Below are 25,530 nucleotides of genomic sequence, written 5' to 3'. Positions count from 1 at the left end.
CACACAGAAAAGCCAGGAATCAGCTCATAATTACCCTGGGACTGACTGGGAGATGAGCAATGATGCATGGATGCAACAGTGGTACTGCAGCACAAGTCCCTACACCCTTGCGTCCTTGCACCTGTGTCCCATTCCCCTGTCTCTAGGTGCTCCTGTGTCCCTACACTGCCATGTCCCTGTGCCCCATTTCCCTGTGTCCCTGTACCTGTGTCTCACTCTCTGTCCCCAGGCCTTTGTGCCTCTACCCCTGTGTCCCACCACTTGCCCCCAGCCCCTTCCCCACCGTGTCCCTGCAGCTCCTGTGTCCCTGCACCCTTGTGTCCTACACCCTGTCTGTCCCCAGGCACCTCTGGGCAAGCACAAAGGACAACTCCGTGCTGTGTCCTTGTGCCCAGCAATGGCTTTGTGTTCCCTAGGCAGCTGTGCTGACTGTGAGCTGCTCCATGGGTGGCTCTGGTGACAGGGTTGTGCCAGGTGGCAGGACATGGATCCTGCCAGCACCCAGCTCCTTGGGATTTTCCCCACTGTTGGCCCCACAGGGAACCTGCTATTCCCACCTGCTTTATTCATGGATTCCCGGACCCGCATCCATGCCAGCAGGACCTGTCCAGGCTAGGGTGACAGTTGGTACCTGCAGCAGGGTGAACCTATAGTGGGAGATTCCACACCCTGATCTTGGGGATCTGGCGGCTCTGGTGGTGTTGAGTCAGAAAGATGGGCACTGTGAGACGCTGCTCTGGGGGGCTGCGTCGGGCTGAGGTATTTATGAACCTGTGCCACCCCCGGGGAGAGACGCCCGTCGCCCTGTGTCACCCCAGGGGCAGGACCACCCGGAGGCCTGGATTGCTGCGGCAGGGTGTCCGGGATTGGCCGGGAGCTCCTGGTGGCTCTGGCCACTAGATGACTCTACTGGCCACCCTGAACGTCCTCCGGGCTGCCCGGCCCGGCATCCTGGGGGTCGGGGTGCAGGGAGCGAGATGGGGGGTGTAGCATGCAGAGTGTCCCTAAACCCTACCATGCTTGGCCCCTGCCTCGAGATAGCATTTCCTTATCACGACCTGTCCTAAGGAGGGTTGAGAGACGATGCGAGAAGCTCGAGTCCTTTACGAACCCCCAGCCAAACCTCAGAGCACCCTGTCCCTGAAGAGCGCCTTGGGGACAGGGACACAGAGGTGCAGGAACACGGTAGTGCCTGGGTAGGGAGTGGGACACAGGACTGCAGAGACACAGGGACATGGAGGGGCAAGGATATAGGGGTGCAGGGACACGGGAGTGCCTGTGGACAGGGGAGTCCCGGGATACGGAGGAACAGCAGGCCATCCTCCCCCAGACCAGAACTTCCTCTTCTGCCGAGAGGAGCAGGAGGGATGGAGATTGTCGTGCTGCCGGTGTCCCTCGTGTGGCATATGGCCATCGTGTGACGGCTTGAGCACGTTGACCCTCCATGCAGATTCCCTGGGGCCATTGGGGTAGGGGCAGCATCCCGAAATCCTGGTACTTATCTCCGGTGGGGGGGAAAGGGGAGAAGGGAGGAGGTGGCACTCCTCACTGAAGGCAATGGGGGGTTGATATAGGAGGGTAGGGGCGAACAGACCCTATAAGGTGTCCCCAAGATGAGGGTCCCTCCCTATCCAAGAGAGGGATGCTGGGTAGGACCCCTTCAGTATCCTATAGGATGGGGGGCAGGGAAGACTTTCTCTACTGAGCCCTGCATCAGAGTTACCCCAGGGCAAGGGATGGGATGAGATTTCGGCCCCTTCATCAGAGAGGATGAGGGGAAGACCGCCCCAACACAAATGTGAGGTGCAGCCTTTAAGGGGTCGCTTTACTGGGAGGTGAAACATGCCCCAGGAGGGAGAAGGGGCAAGGGAGAAACTCCTGGCCCGATCCCAAAGAGGGGAGGGTTTAACACGGAGGCAGATTGTTGCCCTCCCAGATACCAGACCCGTGACGGCACACCCGGCACCTGCCCCACAAGGAAAGCCCTGCCAGCTCCGCGCTCCAGAGCGGAGCTACCCAAACTGGGGGGCGACGCCCTGATCCTCTCCCAACATGGGCACCCCCGCCCCACCCCGGTTTCTCCCTTCACCACCCCACACTGGGACTCCTACTCCTGACCCCCTCCCAATACTGGGGGGCGACATCCCGACCCAATTCTCACATCGGGACCACCCTCTCGACCCACGCCCCACACCGGGGACCCCCACCCCACGCTGGAGAGTGATGTCCGATCCCCTCGCCACCCCGCACCCTCCTCCCTGCCCCGCCCATCCTCGCTTCTTAGAACCCCGCGGAGCAGGTGCGGGGCGTGTCGTGATCGGACGTATCGTGACGGGGCGTGTCGCGGCGGGGGCGTACCCGCAGCCCGCGGGCGGCGCTGGGGTGCGCGGGTGCGCGGGACCAGGATGGTGCCGGGATGGTGCCGGGATGGTGCCACGGCTCCTCATCGCGCTCCTTCGCTTTTTCAGCCGCGGGTTCCTGCGGGCGGGGGACGCCGCTCCCGGCCCCGAGGCGCTACAGGTAGGGACGTCGGGACCTCTACCCCGAGGGGTCCCCCGCACCTCCCTCCCACTCGGGACCCTCCTCTTCTCAACCCGGATTTTCATCCCCAACCGCATCCCCTCCCATTCGGTACCCCAATCCCACCTATCGCCCGTTCCACCTGGGACCCTCAACCCATCTCCTCCCGTCCCACACGGAAACTCAGACTCGCCTCCGCTCCTACCCGGGACCCCGACCCACATCCCCTGACACCTGGGACACTCGATTCACCTGCCCTGTTACTGGGGACCCCCACCCCAAGCACCTCCTCTCCCACCCGGGACCCCCATTCCCACGGCCTCCCCTCCCACTCGGTCCCGGGGGCGGTGGGGGTCCCCGTGTTTATGCTATGGGGCGGGGTTGGGAGTCGGGGCTCCCGATTCGCCGGACTCCCCATCCCTTTCCGCACCAAGGGCGAAGGGAGCTTTCCCGAGCACGTTTGCACCCACTTGTCTCCTCCTTTTCGGTGGGGGGCTCTGAACCCAACGGGGAGAGCTTGACAGGGAAACTGAGGCACAAATGGGGCTCCCGCGGCGGTGGGCGGCGGTGCCGTTTTGTGTCGTCGTCCCCGTCCCGCCCCCCACCCCCCAACCCTCCCCCCCGACCGCACCCCGAGGCTCGAGGACACGCTGGGCTTCACGTAGGGAGGAGGCAGTGGGTTGGGGGGGTGCGGATCCCGGCGGGATCCCGGGAGGAAATGGGCTGGATTGGCAGGGAGCGGGGGCCGGCCCGGTCCCGAGGGGACCTTCACGCCCTCCGGCAGCCGTGCCAGGAGCCGGGCCGCGCCATGGGGGCTCTCCAGGACACTGTGAGCTACCCTGGGGAAAGGGATACCCTGGGGGTCCCGGGGGATCTGTGGCCTCGGGCTGGGGGTCCATTCTGTCCTGGGGCGTTTAGGGTGCGATGTGCTTGGGAGTGTCTGGGAGTTTCGTTTTTCTGGGGGGGTTGGAATCCTCCCTTCCCTGTGTCCCCTTGCCCCTCTGGCAGTGGGAGCCTCAAGAGCTCGGCTGCGTATTCCATCCTGCCGCCAGACCTCGGGGTGGGTGTGCTGGGAAGGACGAAGCCCTTTCAGCACTCTCAGCAGGACTCAGCTCTGAGCCCCCCACCCTCCTTACACCAGCTGCACATTTTGGAGAGATGGAGGCTGCATCCCATTATGTGGGTGGGAAAACACTTGGTCCTTCCTGCTCCTGTGCCTTTGAGCACACCCAAATTTGGGGAGGGGGTGGCTTGAAGGGAGTTCTTCCCATCTTGCAACTGTCTGTTCACCTGGATGGATCCCTGACCTGTGTGCTGAGGTTTTGGGTGTAAGAACCGTGACTTTGGTCCCCCTGGGGGTTCAGCTGCTTAAGGGGCTGCAGGGGGCTGTGGGTTCAAGACAGGAGCAAGGACCTGGAGATTCAAGCTGGGAAACGAAGGGAAGGAAACGCTCTCTGGGAAATTGCCGAAAGCTGCTGACTGAGAGAAAGAAGCTAAGCAGAGCCAATGTGCCCCGGGCAGGGGGGAAATGAGTCCCCCCCTGCCCCTCCGGATGGGAAGGTGGCGGCTTGAGGACATTTGAACTGTCGCTCTGCACGGGGGTGGGATGTGACACTCCTCACCGACCAGTAGAGTGATATGGGGGTCCCTGTGATCCCTGTCGGTCTCAGCCCTCCAGAACCCAACTGGACCCGACCTAGGAGGGTGCTGACAGCAGGGCAGGCTCTGAACCCCGGACACAGCCCCCCAGGGGGATCTGGGGGTGGGGGGGGGGTAAGGGAGCCACAACTCCCAGCCTGTGGGGGCCAAAACACACCCATATGGGGGGGTGGTGGGCAGACTGGTTTTCTCTCAGACCACCAGCGCTGGAGTGGCAGTGGGGAGGAGGAAGAGTGGATCACATGGTGGGGCAGAGGTGCAGCCCCAGCCATTCCTGGTGTGAGGCCACAGTGGCAATGGGATGTGACCCAGGATGTATGAGGAATGAGTGGTAGGGATGGATCCTGTCCCTTCTCCAGCACATCCCAGCCAAGGGTAGATAAGGAACAGCTAATCCCCCACAAAATACCACAGGACTCCTGTCCCCATTGGTGTCCTGGCTACTGACTGCATCTGGAACTCCCATCCCCGAGCCTAGGGGGGCATATAGGGGGTATATAGGGCTTGGGGCATTATTACCCTCCAACACCCTGCAGTGGGGTGAGGCTGAGAATGTCTGTTCCTCCTCTTCCTCTCTACCACAAGCTCCAATGCAACTACCTGCAGAGTGGATCATGAATGAAAACATAATTGATACATGTTCACAGCCTGGAGAAGCAGGAGGGGCTTGGGGAGGCCCCCACTGTCCCCAGGGATTGGGAGGGGTCTCTCAGGGACTACACTCAGGCACTTTTACTGACCTGCCAGGGATTGGAGGCCCCCAGCCAGCCTCACAGGGCTCCTCCTGCCTCAGTTTCCCCTTGTGTGGGACCAGCCATGTTCAGTGGGCTGAGGACCTGTTGAGGGCAGTGAGGGGACTTGCGTATGCAGGCATTTGTCCTTGCGTTTCCTCTGTCAGACACAAACACATCAGCAGGGCAATAAAGGGGAGGAAAGGGCCGTGGCGGCTTCTTTCCATTACATGCAACAGGGCTGGCTTCCTCCCACACTCAGCAGGGCCGGGAGGTAGAGCTAGATCACCAAACTGGGATTGGTGGTGCATCCCAGTGTTTCCCAGCCAGGCGGTCCCCACAGGCCAGGGGTCAAGGGGTCACTGCTTGCAGGTGTGGAATCAGCCTGTGCTGGCACTGCAGTGGCCTGGTGCTGATTTTTGAGGGGCAGTGGGGTTTGGGTTATAGGTTCCAGTGCTCTCATGCCTCATGACATCACCCGGGAAGGGAGGTCTGAGGTGGGAGTACCCTGCTGGACCACAGGCAGTGGAGCTGGGATGGGGATATTCCTGCTGCACCCCAAGCAGATGGAGTTGGAGGGGATTAGTCCTGCTGCACCCAGAGGGGGTTAGTCCTGCTGCATCCTGGGCAGTGAGAAGCTGGGACAGGATGCTCCTGTTGCAGGATGACATGGTGTCATCTCCCTGAACGGGATAGGCCCTGTGGGTGACCTTGGCTTTTTGGAGTCAACCTGTGACATTTGGCAGGGAGGTGGTGGGCTGGGATCCCCTGTAAGCCTGGGTCTGGAGGGTAGTCCTCTGGGAGCTGAGTCCATGGATTTTGGTATCCTGTTGCATATCCAACCTGGCCACTCCGTGGATGAGGGGGAGAGGATGGTGGGGACCTGCCTGAGGGAGCCATGGGGTGGAAAATGCCACAGAATAGAGCTAGCTCCCGAGTCTCCCTCCTCTTGGTGCAGGAGAGATCACTGCTCCTGGCCTGGCTCTGGCAGATGCAGGGTATCTGGCACCTTTGGATGTCCTGACCACAGCTTTGGAACCCCTGCCTAGACGAGGGGGGGCTGGAGGCCAGACCCCTGGCTGGGTGCTGACCCATTAAACACCAGCACTGTGATCCTTTCTGCCATATAATGGGCTTTCGTCTTCTCCTGGCCATGCCTCAATTTTCCCATCTGAGTAGTGAGACCCTCCCAGTTCCTATACCCCTTCACGGCAATTAAGAGCTGCATCCCACCATCAAACCCTCTCAGGCATGGAAAATAAGACCAGTCCCTGTACAGGCAGAGTGGAATGCCCGGGGAGCGGGGGCAGCTCTGGCAGCCCCCAGCCCCCCACACCCTGCTCCGGAGCACTGCCCAAATCAAATTCCTCCCCAGCTGCAGATGGCCAGGAATTCAATTTTCCCAGATCCCATCAGAGACTGATAAATGAGGTCCCTAATCACTGTGCAGATCCCATTAGCACCAGCCATACCAGGAGGGGATGCATAGATGGATGTGGGAACGCTGCATCCCCCTTCTCATCCCACTGATTCCTATCCACCCAAAGGACTTAGATGTCCCCCAAGCCCTCTCTGGCTGCATCCCCAGAGCTTTGCCATGATGGTCCCAAGTAGAGCCAGGCACGGAGACCCCTGCAATCCATCAGAAAACATCTATGAAAGTCCTGGAAACCCAGCTAGTGTGGATGGGAAGGGGACTATGTGCCAGGGAAGTTTTTCCAGCAATGCATGTCCCAGGAATGCACATCATGCCACCTCTCTCCCAGCACTGTCACTGCCAGCACCCAAAGCTTGGTGCCAGCTGGGTGCCAGGATGTTTCTGTCCTTTAGGGTGAAGGCACCTGCATACCAGGGATTCTCCTTACCATGGAGCAGTTTCCCTGCAGCTGTTGTAGGAGGGTCCATATGCCCCTCCCTGACATGAGTTAGGGACAAGTGACACAGGGCTGAGTGGGGTCCCTTTCCCCCTCTCTGACGTGGCTTAGAGACAAGTGACAGTGAGACCCCCAGCCATCACCACCTTATTTCTTAGAATAGTGAACTAATTAGTGACAAACTAGTGACAGATCATTAGGCTAGTCGCCGAGCCAGCTGTTCCAAGAAGGCCACGATGTTCTGGGGACGGAAATCCTTGAGGACTGTGGCTGCTGTCCCAATTTGTCCTGCCCGACAAAGGAACATCAACAGGAAGCAACCTTGACTCCGGCCCAGTTCTCTTGGCCCCGGGAGGCCAGACCAGGATGTGGGGGGACATGCTAGGAGTACCCCAAGGGCTTGTGAGCTGCCAGAGGTTAGGAAATTTACTTGGTTCAGCAAAACATGCCACTCAGAATGTGCGGGGTCCTCAGGGAGTGGCATCTGTCTGGTTCCAGGCTGTAGAAACTCCATGTGCAAATGGTCTGTGCAAACGTCCTATGCAGTGTGAGCATGCCAGGCTCCAGGGAGGCTGATGTATGAGTGAGGATTAGAAGGAGGAGGAGGGGCTAAGGGATGCACTTAGCTCCAGGGAGACACTGGGCTCAGCGTGGCTCATTCCACCTGGACCAAACTCTACTACCATTCTAAGCAGGTCTTGCATGGCCATGACCCTTTGCAGGTAGGCAAACTGAGGTAGGAAACCTCCACAGAAAGGGAAACTGAGGTAGGCACAGGCATGCAGGGCTACTTGTGTGATTTTTTTGGGATGGCTAATTCCACAGACTTGTGTCCTCCAGCCCTTGGAAACCTCAGCCTGGATCACTGGGTGCCAGGGTAGCTCCATGACAGGGTCCTGCACCTCAGCCCTTGCTTCCCATCCATGTTGCAACAGGACCCCAGGCAAATGGCCATGAGGAGACAAGAGATATCCCAGAAGTGTTTCCTTCCTGTTTGCCCTCATTATCCCCCTGGAAAAGATGAGGTAATTAAGGAGCTACCGTGTTACAGGTTGTTGCTGCCTGATTTGATTAAAGCAATGTAATTTGGGACTAAGAGCGGTGCTGGGAGGAAATGGATGGATGGCTTCCCAGCTGGAGTTGGGCAGAGCTGCCAGCTCTACCTTCCATTCCATCCCTCCATCCTCTGTTGCCCTGGACCTTGCTCCAGGGACACTGCTGGAGGGTTATCAGGGCTGCTACTTTGGGGGACTAGAGATACTTCCTCTGTTTTCTCACCCCTACAGAGAGGATTTCCTGGGGAATTGTGACTGTGGGGCAGAGGGAAGGAGCCTGGAGCAGTGTCGGGGGTGATAGAGACAGGGTGACAGGGTGTCAGCAGTGTAACAGCCTGTGGCAAAGCTGAAGGGTATCAGGGATGCTCCGGGGTGGGGGGAGGGTGGGAACAGGGATGCTACCTCTATTTCCCCAGCTCTGTGGGGAGGATTCCCTGGGAAATTGTGGCTTTGGGCCTGGACGAAGGAGCAGTGCAGGGAACAGGGACAGGGTGACAGGGTTTTAGCAGTGTCACTCTGCCCACAGTACAGCTGGTGACAGCAAAGTGGTAACCTGCTGCCTTCAGGAGTTGCTTCCCTGCTCCGTAGCTCCATTTCCCCATTCATACTCCAGTGTCAGAAGCTGGTGATCTGCCTGGCCGTGCCCAGTCCTGCTTGGCCCTGCCAGGCATTGCCAACACACAGACAGAGCTTGGCTATATTTAACCACCATGGCTGGAGCACAAGGCTGAGCAGCCAGGGGAAAGCAGCCCCCCAGAATTGGAGGGGGCTGGGGCGGCTCAGCATTGCTGGAGGTGGGAGAGGAGGATGAATCATGGCTCAGGGATATTTTGGGATATTTTTAATGCCGCCAGATTGCTCGGCAAATGCTTGGGCAGGGCGGCGCGGGCGCAGAGCCTGGGTGTTTGCTGGCAGCTGTGGCTGAGCTTGGGGGCCTGAGGGGATCAGCTGCTCCCTGTGGTGCTGTCACTCTGCAGCCGTGCATTGGAGAGGTGACAAAGGCAGGGACATCCTGTCCCTATGCACTTGGAAACAACTCTGGGCGTGATGGGTGGGGGCAAAAGGGGGTCCTGGAGCAGCATCTTCCTCCTTGAAGGGGAGGCAGGAGGGGAAAAATTTTCCCCATCACTTTTCCTGGGAAGGGGAAAGGGGTAGGAAAAGGCAGAGCTGGGGCATGGGAGAGAGGGTGGGTGTTTCTGCCTGCAGGGTTGTAGTGGATAGGGAGCCCTTGGACAGGGACAGGTACCTAGGCACCCTGTGAGTGAGACACAGGGAGTGGTAAAGGGCTGTGTGGGTGGAGGTAGGCTGCCTCCCAGGATTTTGCTTTTCACCTGTCAAATGTAACAAGATCCAGAGGCTGGTGGCTAAAAATGCATCCTTTTTGAAGAGACCGCAGTGGGAGGGAGCCCTAAGCCCCCAGCACTGGCTCTCAGCCTTGGAACAAGATGACTACATGGTCACCCTCCTCATCCAGGGCTCTGCCTGGTAGGGAATTCCCTGGGGAGCAGCTCCTCTGTCCTTGAAGTCTGCAAACTCTCTGTGAGAGACATTGGGGCTGGTGAGACAGGCAGCAGGGGGGTGCTTTGCTGTGCCCCAGACCCCTCCTTGCTGTGTTCTGCACTCCCAAGCATCCCAATCCCTTTGCAATCTGAACCTGTAAAATCCATTGAGAAGCATCTGCGTGGGATGTGGGTATGGGGATGTACTGCCCACAGGCACCAAGAGCTGCGCACTCAGCATCTTGGATGCTCTAATTGGATTTGGGGCCTACAACTGAGGGTGAAGTTGTCCAGACAGAGCGATGTCCAGCTCCATCCCAAAGGTGATTGCTCAGACAGGGGCTAATAAACTAATCCACTGCCAAAATTAATTGGGCTCATTTCCCTTGTTTTCACAGATGGATAAGGTCCCGTTGGAGGGCAGGAGCCGAGTAAGCTCTGAGGGCTCACTGTGTCATGGATGCCTCAAGCTTAAGCGGTCACCTCTGGCAGATCATTTACTTGGAATTTTTACAGCAAAGCTGGGCTGGAAGCTTGGCAGGGAGATGATTCATTTCCTCGAGGTTCTTTGGGGAGGGTTGTGGCAGGAGTCTGCCACTGAAGCCTGGGCTGCTGCCAGCATCCCGCTGTAGAATCAGCACCCATGGGTGCTCTGGCAGCAATGGCAGGATCCATCTGGGGCCTCCCCAGCCCAGCATCCCCTTGCAAGGCAGGGTGGGGGTCCTGCAGCCCTGCTCAGCACTCCTCTGGGAGCAGGATGCTCCTAGGCACCTGGTATTGCTGCCTGGCTCTGTGTGCCTGTTTTCCCATGGTTAAAGAGTAATCCAGTGGGTGGCAGGTCCCAGTTTTGAGCTCTGCTTCATGCAAACTCTACTCACCAAGTGCTCATGTGTGTCCCCTCTCAGAGAGAGACCCCAAGGTCCAGGTAACCTCAAGAGGGCTGAACATCCCAGTGGGTGCCTCACTGCACTGTATCCAGCTTCTGCCTGCTGCCAGGAGGTTCCTCCTCACCCTTAGGGGGGCTTCATTCATCTCCCAGGAGCAAGGCCAGGAGAAGGGGTGCAAGATCAGAGACCCGAGACCCTGTGACATCCGTGTCCTCCTCTTCCAGGCCCCACCCTCCACATGGCAGGTGTGAAATGAACCTTTCTGGAAAGGAAGCTGGCCAGGATGGGATTTCTCTATTTCATAAACATCCAGAGAAGCAGGGGGTGCCATGGAGGACAAACCAAGCTTCCACAGCTGGTGGCGGGGGGGGTGGTCAGAGGACAGATGTTGCTGATCCTCTTGAAAAAAGTCATGTTTTCACTGCTGGTGAATTCCCTCTGCTAAAAAACCCTACATTGAAATCCCAGCAGGATCTATGGAAGCCTGGGATGGGGGCTCGGGAGCTTGTGCTGGGAGTCCCCACCACCACACACATGGGGACAGGATGCTTCTGCAGCTATCCAAAGGGAAAAAGAGGGGCAAAAATAGCAGGGGAGAAAAAGGGCCATTTTCCATGAGGGAGAGAGCATGTGGTGCTCTGGAGGTTGGCCTGTGGCAGGATTTGGCTTTGCTAGAGTGGGGGGGGGGGGGGGTCCATGTTGGACCAGAGACAAGCCCTTACTCTAAGGAGATGGATGGTGTCATTAATCTTCCACTGGCTCTAGTGGGAATATTGAGGCAGATATGGCTCTGGTGTTGCACTGCACCATGGGATGCTGGCCAAGGAGAGCTGGCAAAATTCCTGCTAGCATTGAGGTCCCATGGGTCACCCTGTCAGCTCAAGGAGTCTGGCAGGGTGAGATCAGTAGCCTAGCCCTCTCAGACCAGAGAAAAGGTGACAACAGTCCGTGGGTGGGGGCTTGACAGAGCCACGTGTGTGTATCATGGGGACAGGACAGGGTGCTGTTCACCTGCTTTGCAGGAGCAGCATGCTCAGCTCCTGGGGCTGTCAGCAATGCCATGCTGTGTCCCCTTCCCATACCCTGTCCTTGGATCTGTCTCCAAAGCCTTCTCTCCATGCCCATTTCCAGACAGCATTTCCCTCCAGAGCTGCTGGGTGTACAGGAGCTGGGATGAGGGTATTGGACTCTGCTCCAGCAGCTAGGAATTACAATCCCTCTATGCTTTCTCCTGTTTTAGTGAAGTTAATTAACCCCCTGTGCCCACTTGGGAAGTGTTACCATAGCTCTGCCCTCCATGGAAGCTGGGATGCAGAGCAGGTGCTGGGAGCTCTCCCTGGGAGAGCTTTGGTCCCCACTGGGTGCAAGTAGAGGGCTGTGTGAGTCCAGCTTGGTGGGCCCTAGAGACATTCCTGGTGACAGACATGGGGTAGCTGATGGTTTCATCTCTCCACTGGTGCTGGGGATGTGTGTGCCAATGCAGCCTCATCCAAAGACCCCGACATCTGTGGAGTAGTGTTGGATCCGAAGGAGCCCCCACCCAAACTGGAGTAGTGCCTGAATGGTTTGGATTGCTGGGAGTAGGACACAGGGAACTCCACAGCAAAGGGAAAGGCTTTTTATGGCAGTAACCAAGATGTGGCTATGGCAGTCGCTCTGGCTATGCTGGCTCTAGGCCCAGGCTCTGTCCTAGCAGAGCCCCCAGAGTGAGTCTGCAGCATCCTCAGGGCTGGGGGACAGGAGGTGAGGGTGTTGGGGTAGACCTCTGCTCTGGGCTAGAGGAGGTGGACCGGGAGTGGGATGAATGGGACAAATGGAATTAGTGGGATGAGCAAGTGGGATATGCAGGATGAGTGGGGCAAGTGGAAGGAGTGGGATGATCCATTGAATGGGATGAGCCATTGAGTGGGATGAGTGGGTTGAGCTGGATGAATGGAACAAGCAGAGTGAGTGGGATGAGTGGGATTGGCAGGACGAGTGGGACAAGCAGGTGAGTAGGATGAGCCATCAAATGGGATGAGCTGGATGAATTGGATCAATATAGTGAATAGGCTGGGTGGAATGAGCAGGATGAGTGGGAGAAGTAGTTTAGTGGGATGAGTGGGATAAGTGGAAGGAGTGTGATGTCCTTCCTAGCCCACCCTCACTCTCTCTACCTTCTTGCTAGGCTGCAAACCTTTCTGCCAGCATCTGCTGCTGTCTCCTTGTCTTGGGAATATTTTCTTTTAGCTCCTACAGCTTTCCCCTCACTGTTTCAGGGATGGACCTGTATTCCCAGCCCTAATAAAGCCGCCACCCATGTCCAGCTGCCACCTGTCCATCCCCACACCAAAAATGCCACTGGCATTTGATGCCCCAAGCAGACCCAAGGGACCCGCTCAGGCTCTGCCCCATCTTCTCCTGCCCTAGGGGGGGGCCACTGTGGAGGATCTGGTGGGACAGAGGGATGGCAGGACAGCCACCTGTCTGAGGCCTGGCTGTATTCTACAGTGCATGTGTCTCCAGTGTGAGTAAGTGACTGGAGATGTGGCCCTGTTGGAATAACATCCAGTGCCAATGTCTTCAGCTGGAAGCACCCTCACCACCAGCCACGCTCCCAATGCCACTTGGATCTTACCCCATGGCCAAGTATGCTCCTCCCAGGGTGGGTGGGTGGGTGGCATGGCCCTGCAAGGGGCTGCTGTCCTGGATGGAGTCATGGGGTGCATGATGGTCCCCAGGTCTGGTTATCAGGAATGGAGCCTGGAGCCACCTGGCAGAGCTGGGACCAGAGGAAGAGCAAATCCCAACACCATTATCCAGTGTCTGATTTGGAGCATCTACTATTTCCATCATAACATCATCCTTATCCCAGTCTCCCAGACAAGGGCTGGAGGCAGGAGCAGAGCTGGGAGGGTCACACCACAGAGCCCCCTGTGCCCCCCAGCTTTTCCTTGTGTCCATCCTAACACCTCTGTCCCTCCATGGGATTGTAATCCCCAGATGAGCTTTAATCCATCTCCTTGCCCCATTTCTCTTCCCACTGGTGCTTTATGGCATGGCTAGCACTGAGGGCAGTGTGGCTCAGTGCCAAAGCCTCCTCTCCCTTTTGGGGACCTCCCACCTCCCTACATGATGGACATTGACCAACACAGGAGGATTCGGCTCCAAAAAAGGCACCAGGCAGACTGGAGGGCACTGCAAGGGGACTGGGAGCAGAAGGACCCATGCCATGGCAGGGGTCAGAGAGGATGGGTGCTGCAGTGCCCTTCTCCATGATATCAACCTCCAGTAATCCCCTGCTGTGCTCTTGTCTCTCTGCAGGATGCTCTACTGAGCCTGGGTGCTGCGCTTGATGCCACCACCCTGCGTGATGCCCTCCGCCATGCCCTTGTCACCCTGCTGCCTGCTGTGGTAGGTGGGGGAATGCATCTACATCCCCTGGGGGCTGGGAGGAATGTGGAGCAGAGCATCCTTCTTGGGTGGGTGGGGGTTATGGGGTTGCTGAGACCCCCTGGATTGGGGGGAGCCCAGGAGGGAGTAGAGAGTGGATTATCTGCTGGTTGATGCTGGGGTTCAGCCTGGGGTGGTCTCTTTATCCCCAGCCCACTGCAGGGTTCTCCCCCTATATGGGCCACCTGTCACCAACAGGGTGCTGGTGGTGACCCTGGTGCTCATGGTGGCCCCAGGGTGCTGGTGACCCTGGGGGTGCTGGTGGCCTTGATCCTGGAGACCCTGATGCTAGTGGTGGCTGGGCATAGTGCCAGTGCCATTGCATGGGGCCCCCCAGCCATGGGTGGGTATGAATGGTGCACATGTGTACAGGTATGTGTGCACACTTGCACATGACTCTCTGTGTGAGCAGGGATATATTTGTGAATGTGTGCTTGTGCAACTGTGGGTGTGCACATGTGTTTATGCACATGTGTGGCTGTGCACACGTTTGCACACATGTGTGTGCTGCCCCTCTCCCCCAGGAGCATGTCTATATCTACCTGCTGGATGGGGACACACGGCTGCTCTGCGATGACCCCCCCCATGAGCTGCCGCCCAACGGGAAGCTCAGGTGAGCTCGGCCCCCTCCCCAGTCCTGGGCATGGGCATGCAAGTGTGGCCCAGCTGGTGTGCATGAACAGGCGTGTGCATGAACAAACATGTGCATGGAAGGCAGGAGGGTTTCCATCCCTGTCCCTGTCTCCATCCTCATTCCATCTCCATACTTGTGGCCATCCTCTTTCCCTTCCCATCCTCTTCTTCATCCTGGATGTGCACATGTGCACAGGGGCTATGTGTATGTACAGGGACACACATGTTCCCATGGGCTGTGTGTGTCCAGGGGCTGTGCATGCTTGCAGGGACACACATATGCACGTGTTGCACAGTCCTTGAGCCTGTCCCTATCCCGTGGGTGTCTCTGCCCAGGGGATTGCCCCTTCCTGGGGGTTTACCTTCCCAGGTGCCCTTCCCAGGGGGTGCTCAAAGTATCCCTGTCCCCACAGAGATGCTGTGCAGAAGCAGAAGCGGCTGGAATGTGGGGGGCTGCTCCCTGCCGAGCTCCCTGGCCAGCACCTGGGACCTCTGGCAGCACCCCTGGCCCCTGGAACACAAGGTGGGAGCTGTAGGAAGGGTGGTCTTGGTGATCATATATGAGGGTATGGGCATCGGCCTGGGTGGTAGGTAGGTAGATGGAGAGACAGAGAGGGGGATTGAGATGTGAGTGGATGGATGGATGGATGGATGGATGGTCCATCCATGGGTGGTAAGAGGCAGTGGCTGAGACAACAGTGTGTGCGTGAGTGATGGATGCATTGACAGGTGGGTAGAAACAGGATGGAGGCATGAGGGACAGGTGGGCACTGGGACTGAGGGGTGTTCTCAGGGACAAGAAGATGGATAGATGGGTGGCTGACTGGCTGGCTAGCTGGGTGGGTCATGACACATCAGGAGGTAATGGGGACATGCATCCCAAGAGCTGAGTTCCACAGCTCCGGGCTGTCTCTGGGGCCCACCTGGGACTGACACTCTCTTGCTTGCAGTGCTCATCATCCCGCTGGTGGACAAGAACAGTGGGGCCGTGGTATGCGTCATCCTGGTGAGTGCAGGAACATGGGCAGGGCTCTGGGGACAGGACCTGGACATGAGGGTCCTGACATCACTCCTCCTCCAGGTACACTGTGGCCAGCTGACTGACTCAGATGAGCAGAACCTGCATGCATTAGAGAGACACGTGAGTGACTCCTCCTGAACTGTGGACCTGCCACCTGGGGACCTACCACCCTTTCCCCCAGCCCTGCTGTTCCTTGTCCCTTCTGCCCAACCTTGCAGGCCCTGGTGGCATTCCAGCGCCTGCAAGCCCTGCAGAAGTTGCAGCCCTGGCCCCAGGTCAGCCTCTCCACCAGCTCCTCCCAGACCTCTCTGGCCAAGCCTGAGAAGGCACCTGACAGCAGCTATAATGACCTAGACTGCAAGATCCTACAGCTCTGTGGTAAGTGGAGGGACATTGGGAAGGGTAGGGTGTGTGGACAGGTTGAAACCATGCTCAGCCCCTCACAGCACTGTGACCCTCATACAGGTGAGCTGTATGACCTGGATGCCGCCTCGCTGCAGCTCAAGGTCATCAACTACGTGAGTAGTTGCTCCACCAGCCCCCTGTCCCCATCTACCCCCAGCCACAGGACACACTGGGGAACCCTGTTGTATTTCAAAACAATAAAATTCCCCAAAGCTAAGAAAAGCCTCAGGCATCGGCTGTGGAGTCATCAGTAGTGACCAGAATGATCTGCCTTGTAACAACCATCAGTAGTCTCCAGAGTTAACAGTGCCACTCTCATGCCAAAAACTCTTTGAGATAACATACAGGTTCTTCTCCTGCTCTCTATTATTCTGTACCTCAGTATTACCCTCAGTAGTGTCCATCAGTAGCCTCCAGAGTGAACCTGCTCAGTCACAGGGAGGAGGTTCTGGGGAGAGACACCTAGCTCTCTGTGGCATGTGTGGGCACCCTGGGCACAGGGAGGCAGAGGAGGGACTGGATTCTACCTGGGGAGTGCTTGGGGCAGGCTCGGGTGCTGACCCTCCCCTTACTCCCCAGCTGAAGCAGGAGACCCAGTCTCTGTGCTGCTGCCTCCTGCTCGTCTCTGAGGACAACCACCAGCTCTTCTGCCAAGTAAGTGCCACTGGGCCAGTCCCCCAACCCTGACCCCCACAGAGGAATACAAGCACCCCCTGACATGGTGTCTTCCTCATGGGTACCCCCTCCTTCCCATCTTTTCCAGGTGGTGGGGGACCGTGTCCTGGATGAGGAAATCAGCTTTTCAGTGAGCAGGGGGAGGCGGTGAGGAGTTGGGAGGTCAGGGGGGTGGGCAATGGGTGCCATGCGCTAACATTTTCCCTTACCCTGCAGCTTACCTTTGGGCGCCTGGGGCAGGTGGTGGAGGATAAGAAGCCCATCACCTTGAAGGACATCAGTGAGGTGGGTACCAGCTGTGTACCTTCTACACCTGGGGACATGGGTGTCACCTCAGTGTCCCATGGGGCTTCCTGGAGTGGGCCAGAGGTGCTGGTTCTAGCCCCATCTTGCCTCTCCCTGCAGGAGGAGCACAAGCAGCTGAGCAGCATGTTGGGCTGCGAGGTCACCTCCATGCTTTGTGTCCCTGTCATTAGCCGGGCCACCTCTCAGGTGGTGGCACTGGCCTGCGCCTTCAACAAACTGAATGGGGAGAGGTGAGCAGCATTTTGGCTGGGACTCTCTGTGGGGCTGCACCCCCTCACTTTTGGGGTGCTGGAGCATTGTTGCCATGGAGAAGGGGGGGACCAATGGGGATGGACAACTGAGGTGTGCCTCCGCCAGCTACACAGACACAGATGAGCACAAGATCCAGCACTGCTTCTGCTACACCTCCACAGTGCTCACTAGCACCCTGGCCTTCCAGAAGGAGCAGAAGCTCAAGTGTGAGTGCCAGGTGAGCATGTGTAGGACTGTACCACATGTGTGTGAGTGCCCCATCTTGCACTAGTCACTAATGGTATTCTCTCTGTCCCTTCAGGCCCTGCTGCAGGTGGCCAAGAACCTCTTCACCCACTTGGGTAGGTGCACTGGAGAGCACCTATGGTGAGGGAGTGGAATGGGGAATGGATGACCACCCCCCACCCCCAGCCCTGGAGGGTGGTAGCAATGGGGTCTCTGTCCCCAGCCAGGGAGAACCTTTCCCCTTGTTGGGGAATGGTAACAGAAGGGTGATATGAGCTGGCACAGAACCTGGCATGCACTGATGGTGCATGGCTGCATGCATGCGTGCATGTAGCATGACCATAGAGCTCTTAGAAACATGTGTGCACATGTGCAGTTGTGTGTGCATGCACGTATGTGCTGCTCACATATGCACATGCCCCACATAGCCCCCATCCCTCTGTGCCCCCCAGACTTACTGCCGGGACCCTGAGCTAAACCCTCCCCCCTGCTTTCATTGCATGAGTGAGGAATGAGGGGGCAGTGCTGCCTGGCTGGGGGTCCCTGACCCTTCACTGCTACCCCTGCAGATGATGTCTCTGTCCTGCTGCAGGAGATCATTACGGAGGCCCGGAACCTCAGCAATGCTGAGATGTGAGTGGTAGTGGTGGGGCACATGGGTGAGGGGACTCAGGGGGGACACTGAGCTCCCCTGTGGGTGAGAATGGCAGCGGTGTGTCTTGCAGATGCTCTGTGTTCCTGCTGGACCGGCTCAGTCACGAGCTGGTGGCCAAGGTGTTCGATGGTGGAGTGGTGGATGATGAGGTGAGCACAGGATGGAATTGGGGGGCCTGGGGTTGTGTCCCTCCCCCCAGACTTGCTGGTGATCTTCTTCCCCTGCCCACAGAGCTATGAGATCCGCATCCCAGCAGACCAGGGCATCGCTGGGCACGTGGCCACCACTGGCAAGATCCTAAACATCAAGGATGCCTACTCGCACCCGCTCTTCTACCGTGGGGTGGATGACAGCACTGGCTTCCGCACCCGCAACATCCTTTGCTTCCCCATCAAGAATGAGAGCCAGGGTGAGAGAGTGATGGGGGAACACTGGGAAGAGGGGGGCACAGGTCTGGCCCAGCAGGTGTCTTAGTCAGCACATGGTGGTTTGGTCACCCATCACATGGACATGACACTGTCCCTGGCATGCAGGCACAGGCACAGCATCATCCCCAGCCTGTGGGCATGAATCCTGCTCAAGCACAGGGGCACAGTCCTGGCTCAGCACTGTCCCCCCAGCATGTGAACACCATTCTGTCCCCAGCCCATGGGCACCATTCTGTTCCCAGCCCATAGGTAGAGCACTGCTCCAGCACATGGGCATGACCCTGTCCCAGTCCCACAGTCACAGTCCTGTCCCCAGCATCAGGGCAGCATTCTGTCCCATGAATGTGGGCGTGGTCCTGTCCTAACCCTTGGGCTCAGTGCTGTCTCCTGGCACAAGGGCACAGTTCCTGGGTGTGATCCTGTCCCCCCACAGACAAACACAGCACTGACCCCAGCACACAGACGTGATCTTATCCTAGTCCATGGGCTCAGCATGGTCCCTGGGCATGATCCTGTCTCCGTACAGACACTCAGCACTGTCCTTAAGCACATGGGCATGATCATGTACTCCTGTGGGCACGATCCTGTCCACCAACTCATGAGCATGGTACTGTCCCTGGGCATGAGCCTGTCCCAGCCCCTGGACACCTCACTGTCCCCAGAATGTGGGTGTCATGCTGTCCCCAACTCACAGGCACAGCACTGTCGCTGCTACTTGGGCACAACCCTGCCGTAAGCCCATGGACACAGTGCTGTCCCCAGCATACAGACATGACCCTGTTCCCAGCACAAGGGCCTGATACCCCTGCTGTCCCCCCTCTGCTCCAGAGGTCATTGGGGTGGCAGAGCTGGTCAACAAGATCAATGGCCCTTGGTTCAGCAAGTTTGACGAGGACCTGGCCACTGCCTTCTCCATCTACTGCGGCATCAGCATCGCCCATGTATGTACTGAGGGGTCCTCCACTTGGAGGGCGTCACACACAAGGTGGGCTCCCAGCTCTGCCACAGCACAGAGGGATGGGGATGGGGGGATGTGTTTGTGTGGTACCTATTCCTTGGGGACAAGTGGTGGTGGCCACAGGATGGGAAGGGAATTAATGGGCACAAAGATGTGCTGTGGTGCCAGGGTAGACTTTCGGGGTGCTGGAGGGTGTCTGCCCACCCCCAGCACTCCCATACCCTGATCCTGCCCCACAGTCCCTGCTGTACAAGAAGGTGAATGAGGCACAGTACCGAAGCCACCTGGCAAATGAGATGATGATGTACCACATGAAGGTGAGGAAGCATGAGGATGGGGACAGGGATGGGGACCCCCTCTGCCAGGATGGTGCCCCAACACTTTATCCCAAGGTGGTCACACTGTTGGGTGGTGGTGATACCCTAGGGCTCTCTGTTCTCACTGGCTGGTGAGAGGTTCATGTGGCCTTTGGGATACCTGGTGACCTGGTCACAGTGTGGGTGACTGGCTATGGCTCCTGCAGGTGTCTGATGATGAATACACCAAACTGCTGAGTGAGGGCATCCAGCCTGTGTCCACCATTGACCCCAACTTTGCCAGCTTCACCTACACACCACGCTCACTGCCTGAGGACGACACCTCCATGGTGAGGACCATGGCGACAACTAAACCTGGGGTGCTGGGGTTTTGGGGTGAAAGGATGTGGTTGCACCTTTGAGCATCTTCCTGCTAAGCAGGGGCAGGGGTGGTTCATGGGGGACCTTGCTGGGCATTGTTATTCCTTGCCACCCACCATATCCCCTCTGCCAGGCCATCCTGAGCATGCTGCAAGACATGAATTTCATCAACAACTACAAGATGGACCGTCAGACGCTCACCAGGTGAGTCCCTATCCCTGTCCACTTTCCCTGTCTCCATCTTCATTTCCATCCCCATCCACATCACCATCCACCTACCTCATCCCCTCCGTCTCCTTCCCCATCTCTGTCCACACCCATGTCCCTGTCCCTGTCCCCATCCACATCCTCATCACTGTCCACCTTCTCTGCCCCCCATCTGTATCCTCATCCCTATGCCCATCCCCATGCAGCTGTCTACCTTCCCTGTCCCTGTCTCCCTCCCATCACCCATCCCCAACCCTTCCCCATCCCATTCTCATCTTCATCCCCATCCCCATGCCTGTGCCTGCCTGGTAGACATCTGGCAAAGGTGGAGGTCCCTGTGGGGTGAGACCCACCCTGCATGGCTTTGCCCCTGACCAGGTTCTGCCTGATGGTAAAGAAGGGGTACCGTGACCCTCCCTACCACAACTGGATGCACGCGTTCTCTGTCTCCCACTTCTGCTATCTGCTCTACAAGAACCTGGAGCTCGTTAACTACCTGGAGTAAGGCCAGGTGCTATCCCTGCCCCTGTTCTCCAACCCCTGGCTTGGCTGGGGTGCTCCCTGCTCTCCTGCCTGCCTCAGTTTCCCTCCTCCCCCTCCCCAGAGACATCGAGATCTTTGCCCTCTTCATCTCCTGCATGTGCCACGACTTGGACCACAGAGGAACAAATAACTCCTTCCAGGTGGCCTCGGTGAGCCGAGCCCAGAGCTGGGATGGGCAAGGGGGAAGGAGAGGCATGGGAACCGCTGTGGGGGTCTTCACCCCCATAGTTCCATCATTCTGGCTGCTCTACCTTGCAGAAATCAGTCCTGGCCGCACTCTACAGTTCAGAGGGCTCTGTCATGGAGGTAAGATCCCCCAAATCTCTCACTGACCATTTCTCCTGGGTTCTGGCTGCGTGGCAGCATCCTTGCCTGCTTTCATGGTCCTGGCTTCTCCCACAGAGGCATCACTTTGCCCAAGCCATTGCTATCCTCAACAGCCAAGGCTGCAACATCTTTGACCACTTCTCCAGAAAGGTGAGCCCCCCACCTTAACACCTCTCTCATGCTACCCCCTGCCCATGCTGAGCTCCTGCGTCCTCTCCAGACCTTCTGCTCCCCTTCCCTGGATCCTAGGGGATGTGGGAGCTGGCAGGGGCACAGAGCTGGTCATGGCAGCTGCCTTGCCCACAGGACTACCAGCGCATGCTGGACTTGATGCGGGACATCATCTTGGCCACTGACCTAGCCCACCACCTCCGCATCTTCAAGGATCTCCAGAAAATGGCAGAAGGTGAAGATCCTGGGACGGAGATTGGGATTGGGATTTGAGGGGTGGTAGAAACTCATCCCACCAAGGATGGGAGGTGGCACAGGAGGCTCTTATGTCAGGGGTGATAAGGGCTGGGACATGACACAGAAGGTTCTGGCTGTCCCTAAAGTGCTCACGTGTGGCATGCTGGGGCTATGGAGCTCTGTCCTGAGCTCCCCATCCCAACCCCTGCCTCACACTCTGCCCACAGTGGGATATGACCCCAAGAACAAGCAGCACCGCAGCCTGCTGCTCTGCCTGCTCATGACTTCCTGTGACCTGTCTGACCAGACCAAGGGCTGGAAGACCACCAGGAAGATTGCAGTGAGTGCCACACCGTGGAGCCAAACCCCCTGAGTGCCACCTCACAACCCACCTAGGCCACCTGCATATCCCCAGGGACACATCTGCCCCTCATGGAGTGGGTTCCTCCATGCAGGACCCTCGGCCATGCAGAACCCAGTCCCTCCAAGCAAGACCATATCCCTGCTTGATTCAGAGCTGTCGGAAGGGGTCTGGAGGGCAGTGGGGATAGGGGATCATCCCAGGCTGCACCCCCTGTGCTGACACCTGTCTCTTGCAGGAACTGATCTACAAGGAGTTCTTCTCCCAGGGTGACCTGGTAGGTACCACCTGGCAGGGTTGGGCTTGGCCAATGCTCCTAGAAAGCACCAGTGGGATGGGGGGTGTGGGCAGTGACCAGAGAAGTCTTGCCTGGGAATGGGGGGAAAGCACCACTGGCACTGACCCCCGTTGCCACCCATGCAGGAGAAAGCCATGGGGAACAGCCCACTTGAGATGATGGACCGGGAGAAGGCCTACATCCCCGAGCTGCAGATCAGCTTCATGGAGCACATTGCCATGCCCATCTACAAGTGAGCCCCAGTGCTGGCGCTGGCATGGGGAGGACCCCCTGCCACCCCCACCTCCCTTAGAGTGGGATGTGTGGCAAGTCTTGCAGATGTTGGGGGGTGTTCCAAGCAGTGGGGATGGGGGTTGCACTCAACTAAGGGGGTTGCATTGAAGTAAGGGGGTGCAGCCCTGTGCTGATGGAATGTGTTCCCCACTCCCCAGATTGCTGCAGGATCTCTTCCCCAAGGCAGCGGAGCTCTATGAGCGGGTGGCCAGCAACCGGGAGCAGTGGACCAAGGTCTCCCACAAATTCACCATCCGGGGGTTGCCCAGTAACAACTCCCTGGACTTTTTGGATGAGGAATATGACCAGCAGGCCCCTGACCCCCAGCTCAATGGCTGCCTGGAATCTGAGGTGGGGCAGCCCCCCGAGGCTGGGGCTGAGTGAAGAAGGTGATGGGGGGGCCACAGCCATGGCTGGGCTGGGACCATCCCCAAGCCTCATCCCCCAGCCTATGGGGAGGAGGTTTGGGGGGATATCGGTGAATCTGGACTACCACGGCAAGGGCTGTGTGCTGCCAGCAGCTGCCACTGGTCCTTCCCCACCACTGGGTGACTATCTTCTCCCTCCGGGGCAGGTGTTCAGGTGTCCCGTCCACCCGGTGGTCCATGGGACACTGCCTTGGTGGCTGGGAGCACCAAAGGACACAGTGGGGCTGGGGGATAGATGTGCTTTAAGCTGCCTTAAGACTGCAGGTCCTGTCCCCACGGGGTGACAATGAAAATGATGTCCTTGGTGGAAGCACCCATAGCGGGGTTGGTCACCATGACATGGGTGTACAGGGGTTAGCAGGACAGAGGGGGATGGTGATGGCGAGGGGCAGTGGGAGACCTGTAGGGTGGCTGTAGAGCGTATGGGGGGTGTTGCCATGGACCACAGATCAGGTCCACAGAAGAAGGTTGGCTCCAGCTGGAGGAGGGAAGAGACACCAGAGTGGGATGGCCACAGCCACGGGGATGTGCCTGCATCCCCTGCTGGGTTCCACACTTGAGAACCAGCTGCAGCCTCTTCCTAGCAGCTGCTGAGCATCTGTTGGCTAAAAGCCCCACCCCTCTAGGACCCCTGAACCCACTCACCCATGGAAGGGCTCATATCTCACACAGCCCAGTCCCATGCAACCACAAAACCATGTCCCCTACAAGGGCTACACACTTGCCAAGGCTGGGGGTCCTGCTGCTGGTTTGCATGCACAGGGGAGGCTGTGCTCCACAGAGGGTCCATCTGGTCCCATATATCACCTTCACCTTCTGGTCCCATACATGTCCTTACCATAGGTAGAGGAGCATCGGTGTTCCTGTGAGGTGTCCACCCAGGAGCCTCCTCACTAGAAGCAGCTTCTCTGGTGACCATGTTGTGAGCATCCCTAGCTCACAGTGGCTTCACAACTCCTGCCATACCAACCTCTGTGCACGGATCCTACTGACATTTTGGGATCCTTCTGGTCTTGCAGACCACTGGACATGAACCTTAATGGTCTCCTGTGGTCCCTCTGGTCCTGCAGACCACCTTGCATCGACCCTACCATTTTCCTGTGGTCCCTCCAATCCTACTTGGCACCATGCATGGATGCTGTTGGTCTGCCATGGTTGATCTGGTCATGCACGGACCCTGGTGTTTTCCCATGACTCCCTTCTTGTCCTGACTGCCATGCATGCACCCCACAAACCTCCTGTGGTTTTTCTGGTCCTGCGGACCACCGTGCATGGACCCCAATGCTTTCCTCTGTGTCCTACAGACCACTGTGCATGGACCCTGCTGGCCTTCCTGTGGTCTCTCCAGCCCCACAACCCAACCCATATGGACTCTCTCAATCTCAAGGGCTCCACCAGCTTCCAGGGTCCAACCAGCTGTATGTGATCCTTGGCTCTATCACCCCAGCCAAAGCCACTTGAAACACCCATGAGCAGGGGAACTGTAGTGAGCAGCTTGCCCTGCTGGGGCAGAGCTGAAGAGGGGGCTGGGGCTGAGTGGGTGTGCTCAGTATTGAGTGATTAGGGTGCACTGAGCCCTCAGGCTGTATCATCCAGCTTGTGGGGGTTGGATGAGTCCACCACCACATTAGGGAAAGGCGATGGGAGCAGCATGGTAAAATTCCAGCACTGCTGGCATTGGTGTTGGTTGTGTTGGGATCAAGAGTGCACATGGGGCCATTTGCTGCCCCATCCCCACTCCTCTGCAGTAACCCATGGCACCATCCCAAGTGGTGCCACAGCAGGTCCCTCCTGGATTTGGGCTGCACAGTGGCTGCTTCTCTCCTTGGCTTTGTAAGTGATGACTTGCCTGTGTTCTTGGGATACCTGGAGTGTGTGTCTGCAGGAGCAATGGGAGACCTCAACACAGAGCTGCTCCACGTGGCTGAAGTGACCTGAATTCCTTTTGCCTTACCTACTCGGAGATGCCTTTAGTGAGATGCTTCGCCTGAACCCTGGTTGGACCCACCTGGTGACTGAGTCTATCTGCTGGCCCATGGTTTTGCCTCCAAGACCCCCTTAAGCCCTTCCCCCCCATCCCACACTGCCATAGGGGTGCCCAGAAGGCAGCAAATCCCCAAGCTGCAAGAGGAGGACAGCAGCTCCGTCCCTGTCATGACGTTGGCACAGCCCTGGTACCAACGTGCCAGTAGGTTCAACTGTTCAAAGACAGTCCCTGTGTCCCAGTGCCAATCCAGGGATGCCTGATGTTGCACAGATCTCTCCGATCGATGTGGGGGTGTCCTGCACTTCATTTCTGCATCCCAGGTACCACACCATGGTGGGGGCACACAGAGATGCCCGTTTCCCAGCTGTATTCCACTTTTCCAGCCCCTGCTGCTGGTGTGTGTAGGTAGCCAATGCTTTTCCAGCTCCTGCCCCTGTATATACCCCTCTGGATACTGAGGAGTGCACTTTGCACCCAGCCCAGCTCACGCATGAGTGTGCACAGGCGTGTGTGAGTGTGCAAACCTCCTCTAGCTTTTCTGTCCTTCTGTCTTGAGGCACTGGTTGTTCTGGACTCCAATGGAGCCTAAGGAGGAGATGACTTCTCTTTCTTCCTCTCCTCCTCCTCCTCCTTCTTCTTCTTCTTTTCTTCCTCCTCCTTCTTCTCCTCTTCCTCCTCCCCCCCTACTGTTTCTCCTCCTCCTGCTTCTTTATTATTATTTCTCTGTTTTTTGATGGGTTTTGGTTTTCCTAAATAAATTTCATATGTCAACCTCCCTGTGACGGGTTGGTGGGTGGCCTTGTTGG

General features: G+C 57.8%; 1 protein-coding gene and 1 long non-coding RNA gene across 3 annotated transcripts in view; one reads left to right on the top strand and one right to left on the bottom strand.

Annotated features, from left to right (window-relative positions):
- Positions 1–25,506, top strand: part of PDE2A (phosphodiesterase 2A) — a 40,928-nt gene extending 15,422 nt beyond the window's left edge. Inside the window, exons 2-31 of one of the 2 annotated variants that reach the window (XM_068180753.1) lie at positions 2,469–2,520; positions 13,529–13,618; positions 14,182–14,270; positions 14,704–14,813; positions 15,241–15,296; positions 15,372–15,431; positions 15,530–15,689; positions 15,777–15,829; positions 16,296–16,370; positions 16,480–16,521; positions 16,608–16,676; positions 16,797–16,927; positions 17,055–17,166; positions 17,251–17,290; positions 17,744–17,807; positions 17,900–17,978; positions 18,061–18,238; positions 19,086–19,198; positions 19,455–19,532; positions 19,739–19,861; positions 20,026–20,096; positions 20,478–20,600; positions 20,704–20,791; positions 20,901–20,948; positions 21,045–21,119; positions 21,276–21,375; positions 21,605–21,717; positions 21,977–22,015; positions 22,162–22,268; positions 22,468–25,506. In XM_068180753.1, coding sequence (XP_068036854.1) covers positions 2,469–2,520; positions 13,529–13,618; positions 14,182–14,270; positions 14,704–14,813; positions 15,241–15,296; positions 15,372–15,431; positions 15,530–15,689; positions 15,777–15,829; positions 16,296–16,370; positions 16,480–16,521; positions 16,608–16,676; positions 16,797–16,927; positions 17,055–17,166; positions 17,251–17,290; positions 17,744–17,807; positions 17,900–17,978; positions 18,061–18,238; positions 19,086–19,198; positions 19,455–19,532; positions 19,739–19,861; positions 20,026–20,096; positions 20,478–20,600; positions 20,704–20,791; positions 20,901–20,948; positions 21,045–21,119; positions 21,276–21,375; positions 21,605–21,717; positions 21,977–22,015; positions 22,162–22,268; positions 22,468–22,693 — 2,764 coding nt within the window. In that variant the 3' untranslated portion in view covers positions 22,694–25,506. Of the gene's footprint in view, positions 1–2,468; positions 2,521–3,308; positions 3,350–13,528; positions 13,619–14,181; positions 14,271–14,703; positions 14,814–15,240; positions 15,297–15,371; positions 15,432–15,529; positions 15,690–15,776; positions 15,830–16,295; positions 16,371–16,479; positions 16,522–16,607; positions 16,677–16,796; positions 16,928–17,054; positions 17,167–17,250; positions 17,291–17,743; positions 17,808–17,899; positions 17,979–18,060; positions 18,239–19,085; positions 19,199–19,454; positions 19,533–19,738; positions 19,862–20,025; positions 20,097–20,477; positions 20,601–20,703; positions 20,792–20,900; positions 20,949–21,044; positions 21,120–21,275; positions 21,376–21,604; positions 21,718–21,976; positions 22,016–22,161; positions 22,269–22,467 lie in introns of those variants that run through there. The other variant, XM_068180755.1, reaches the window with a different exon arrangement.
- LOC137468778 (uncharacterized) lies at positions 10,501–15,533 on the bottom strand. The gene is made up of 2 exons (XR_010996175.1): positions 15,214–15,533; positions 10,501–10,663 (listed from the first exon to the last, which is right to left on the bottom strand). It is a non-coding gene; the product is annotated as an uncharacterized lncRNA (long non-coding RNA).
- Positions 25,507–25,530: the final 24 nt, after the last annotated feature.

Source organism: Anomalospiza imberbis, chromosome 2 (genome assembly GCF_031753505.1).
Source record: "Anomalospiza imberbis isolate Cuckoo-Finch-1a 21T00152 chromosome 2, ASM3175350v1, whole genome shotgun sequence".
Classification (NCBI taxonomy): Eukaryota; Metazoa; Chordata; class Aves; order Passeriformes; family Viduidae; genus Anomalospiza; species Anomalospiza imberbis.
This window is presented reverse-complemented; position numbering and strand designations above follow the sequence as displayed.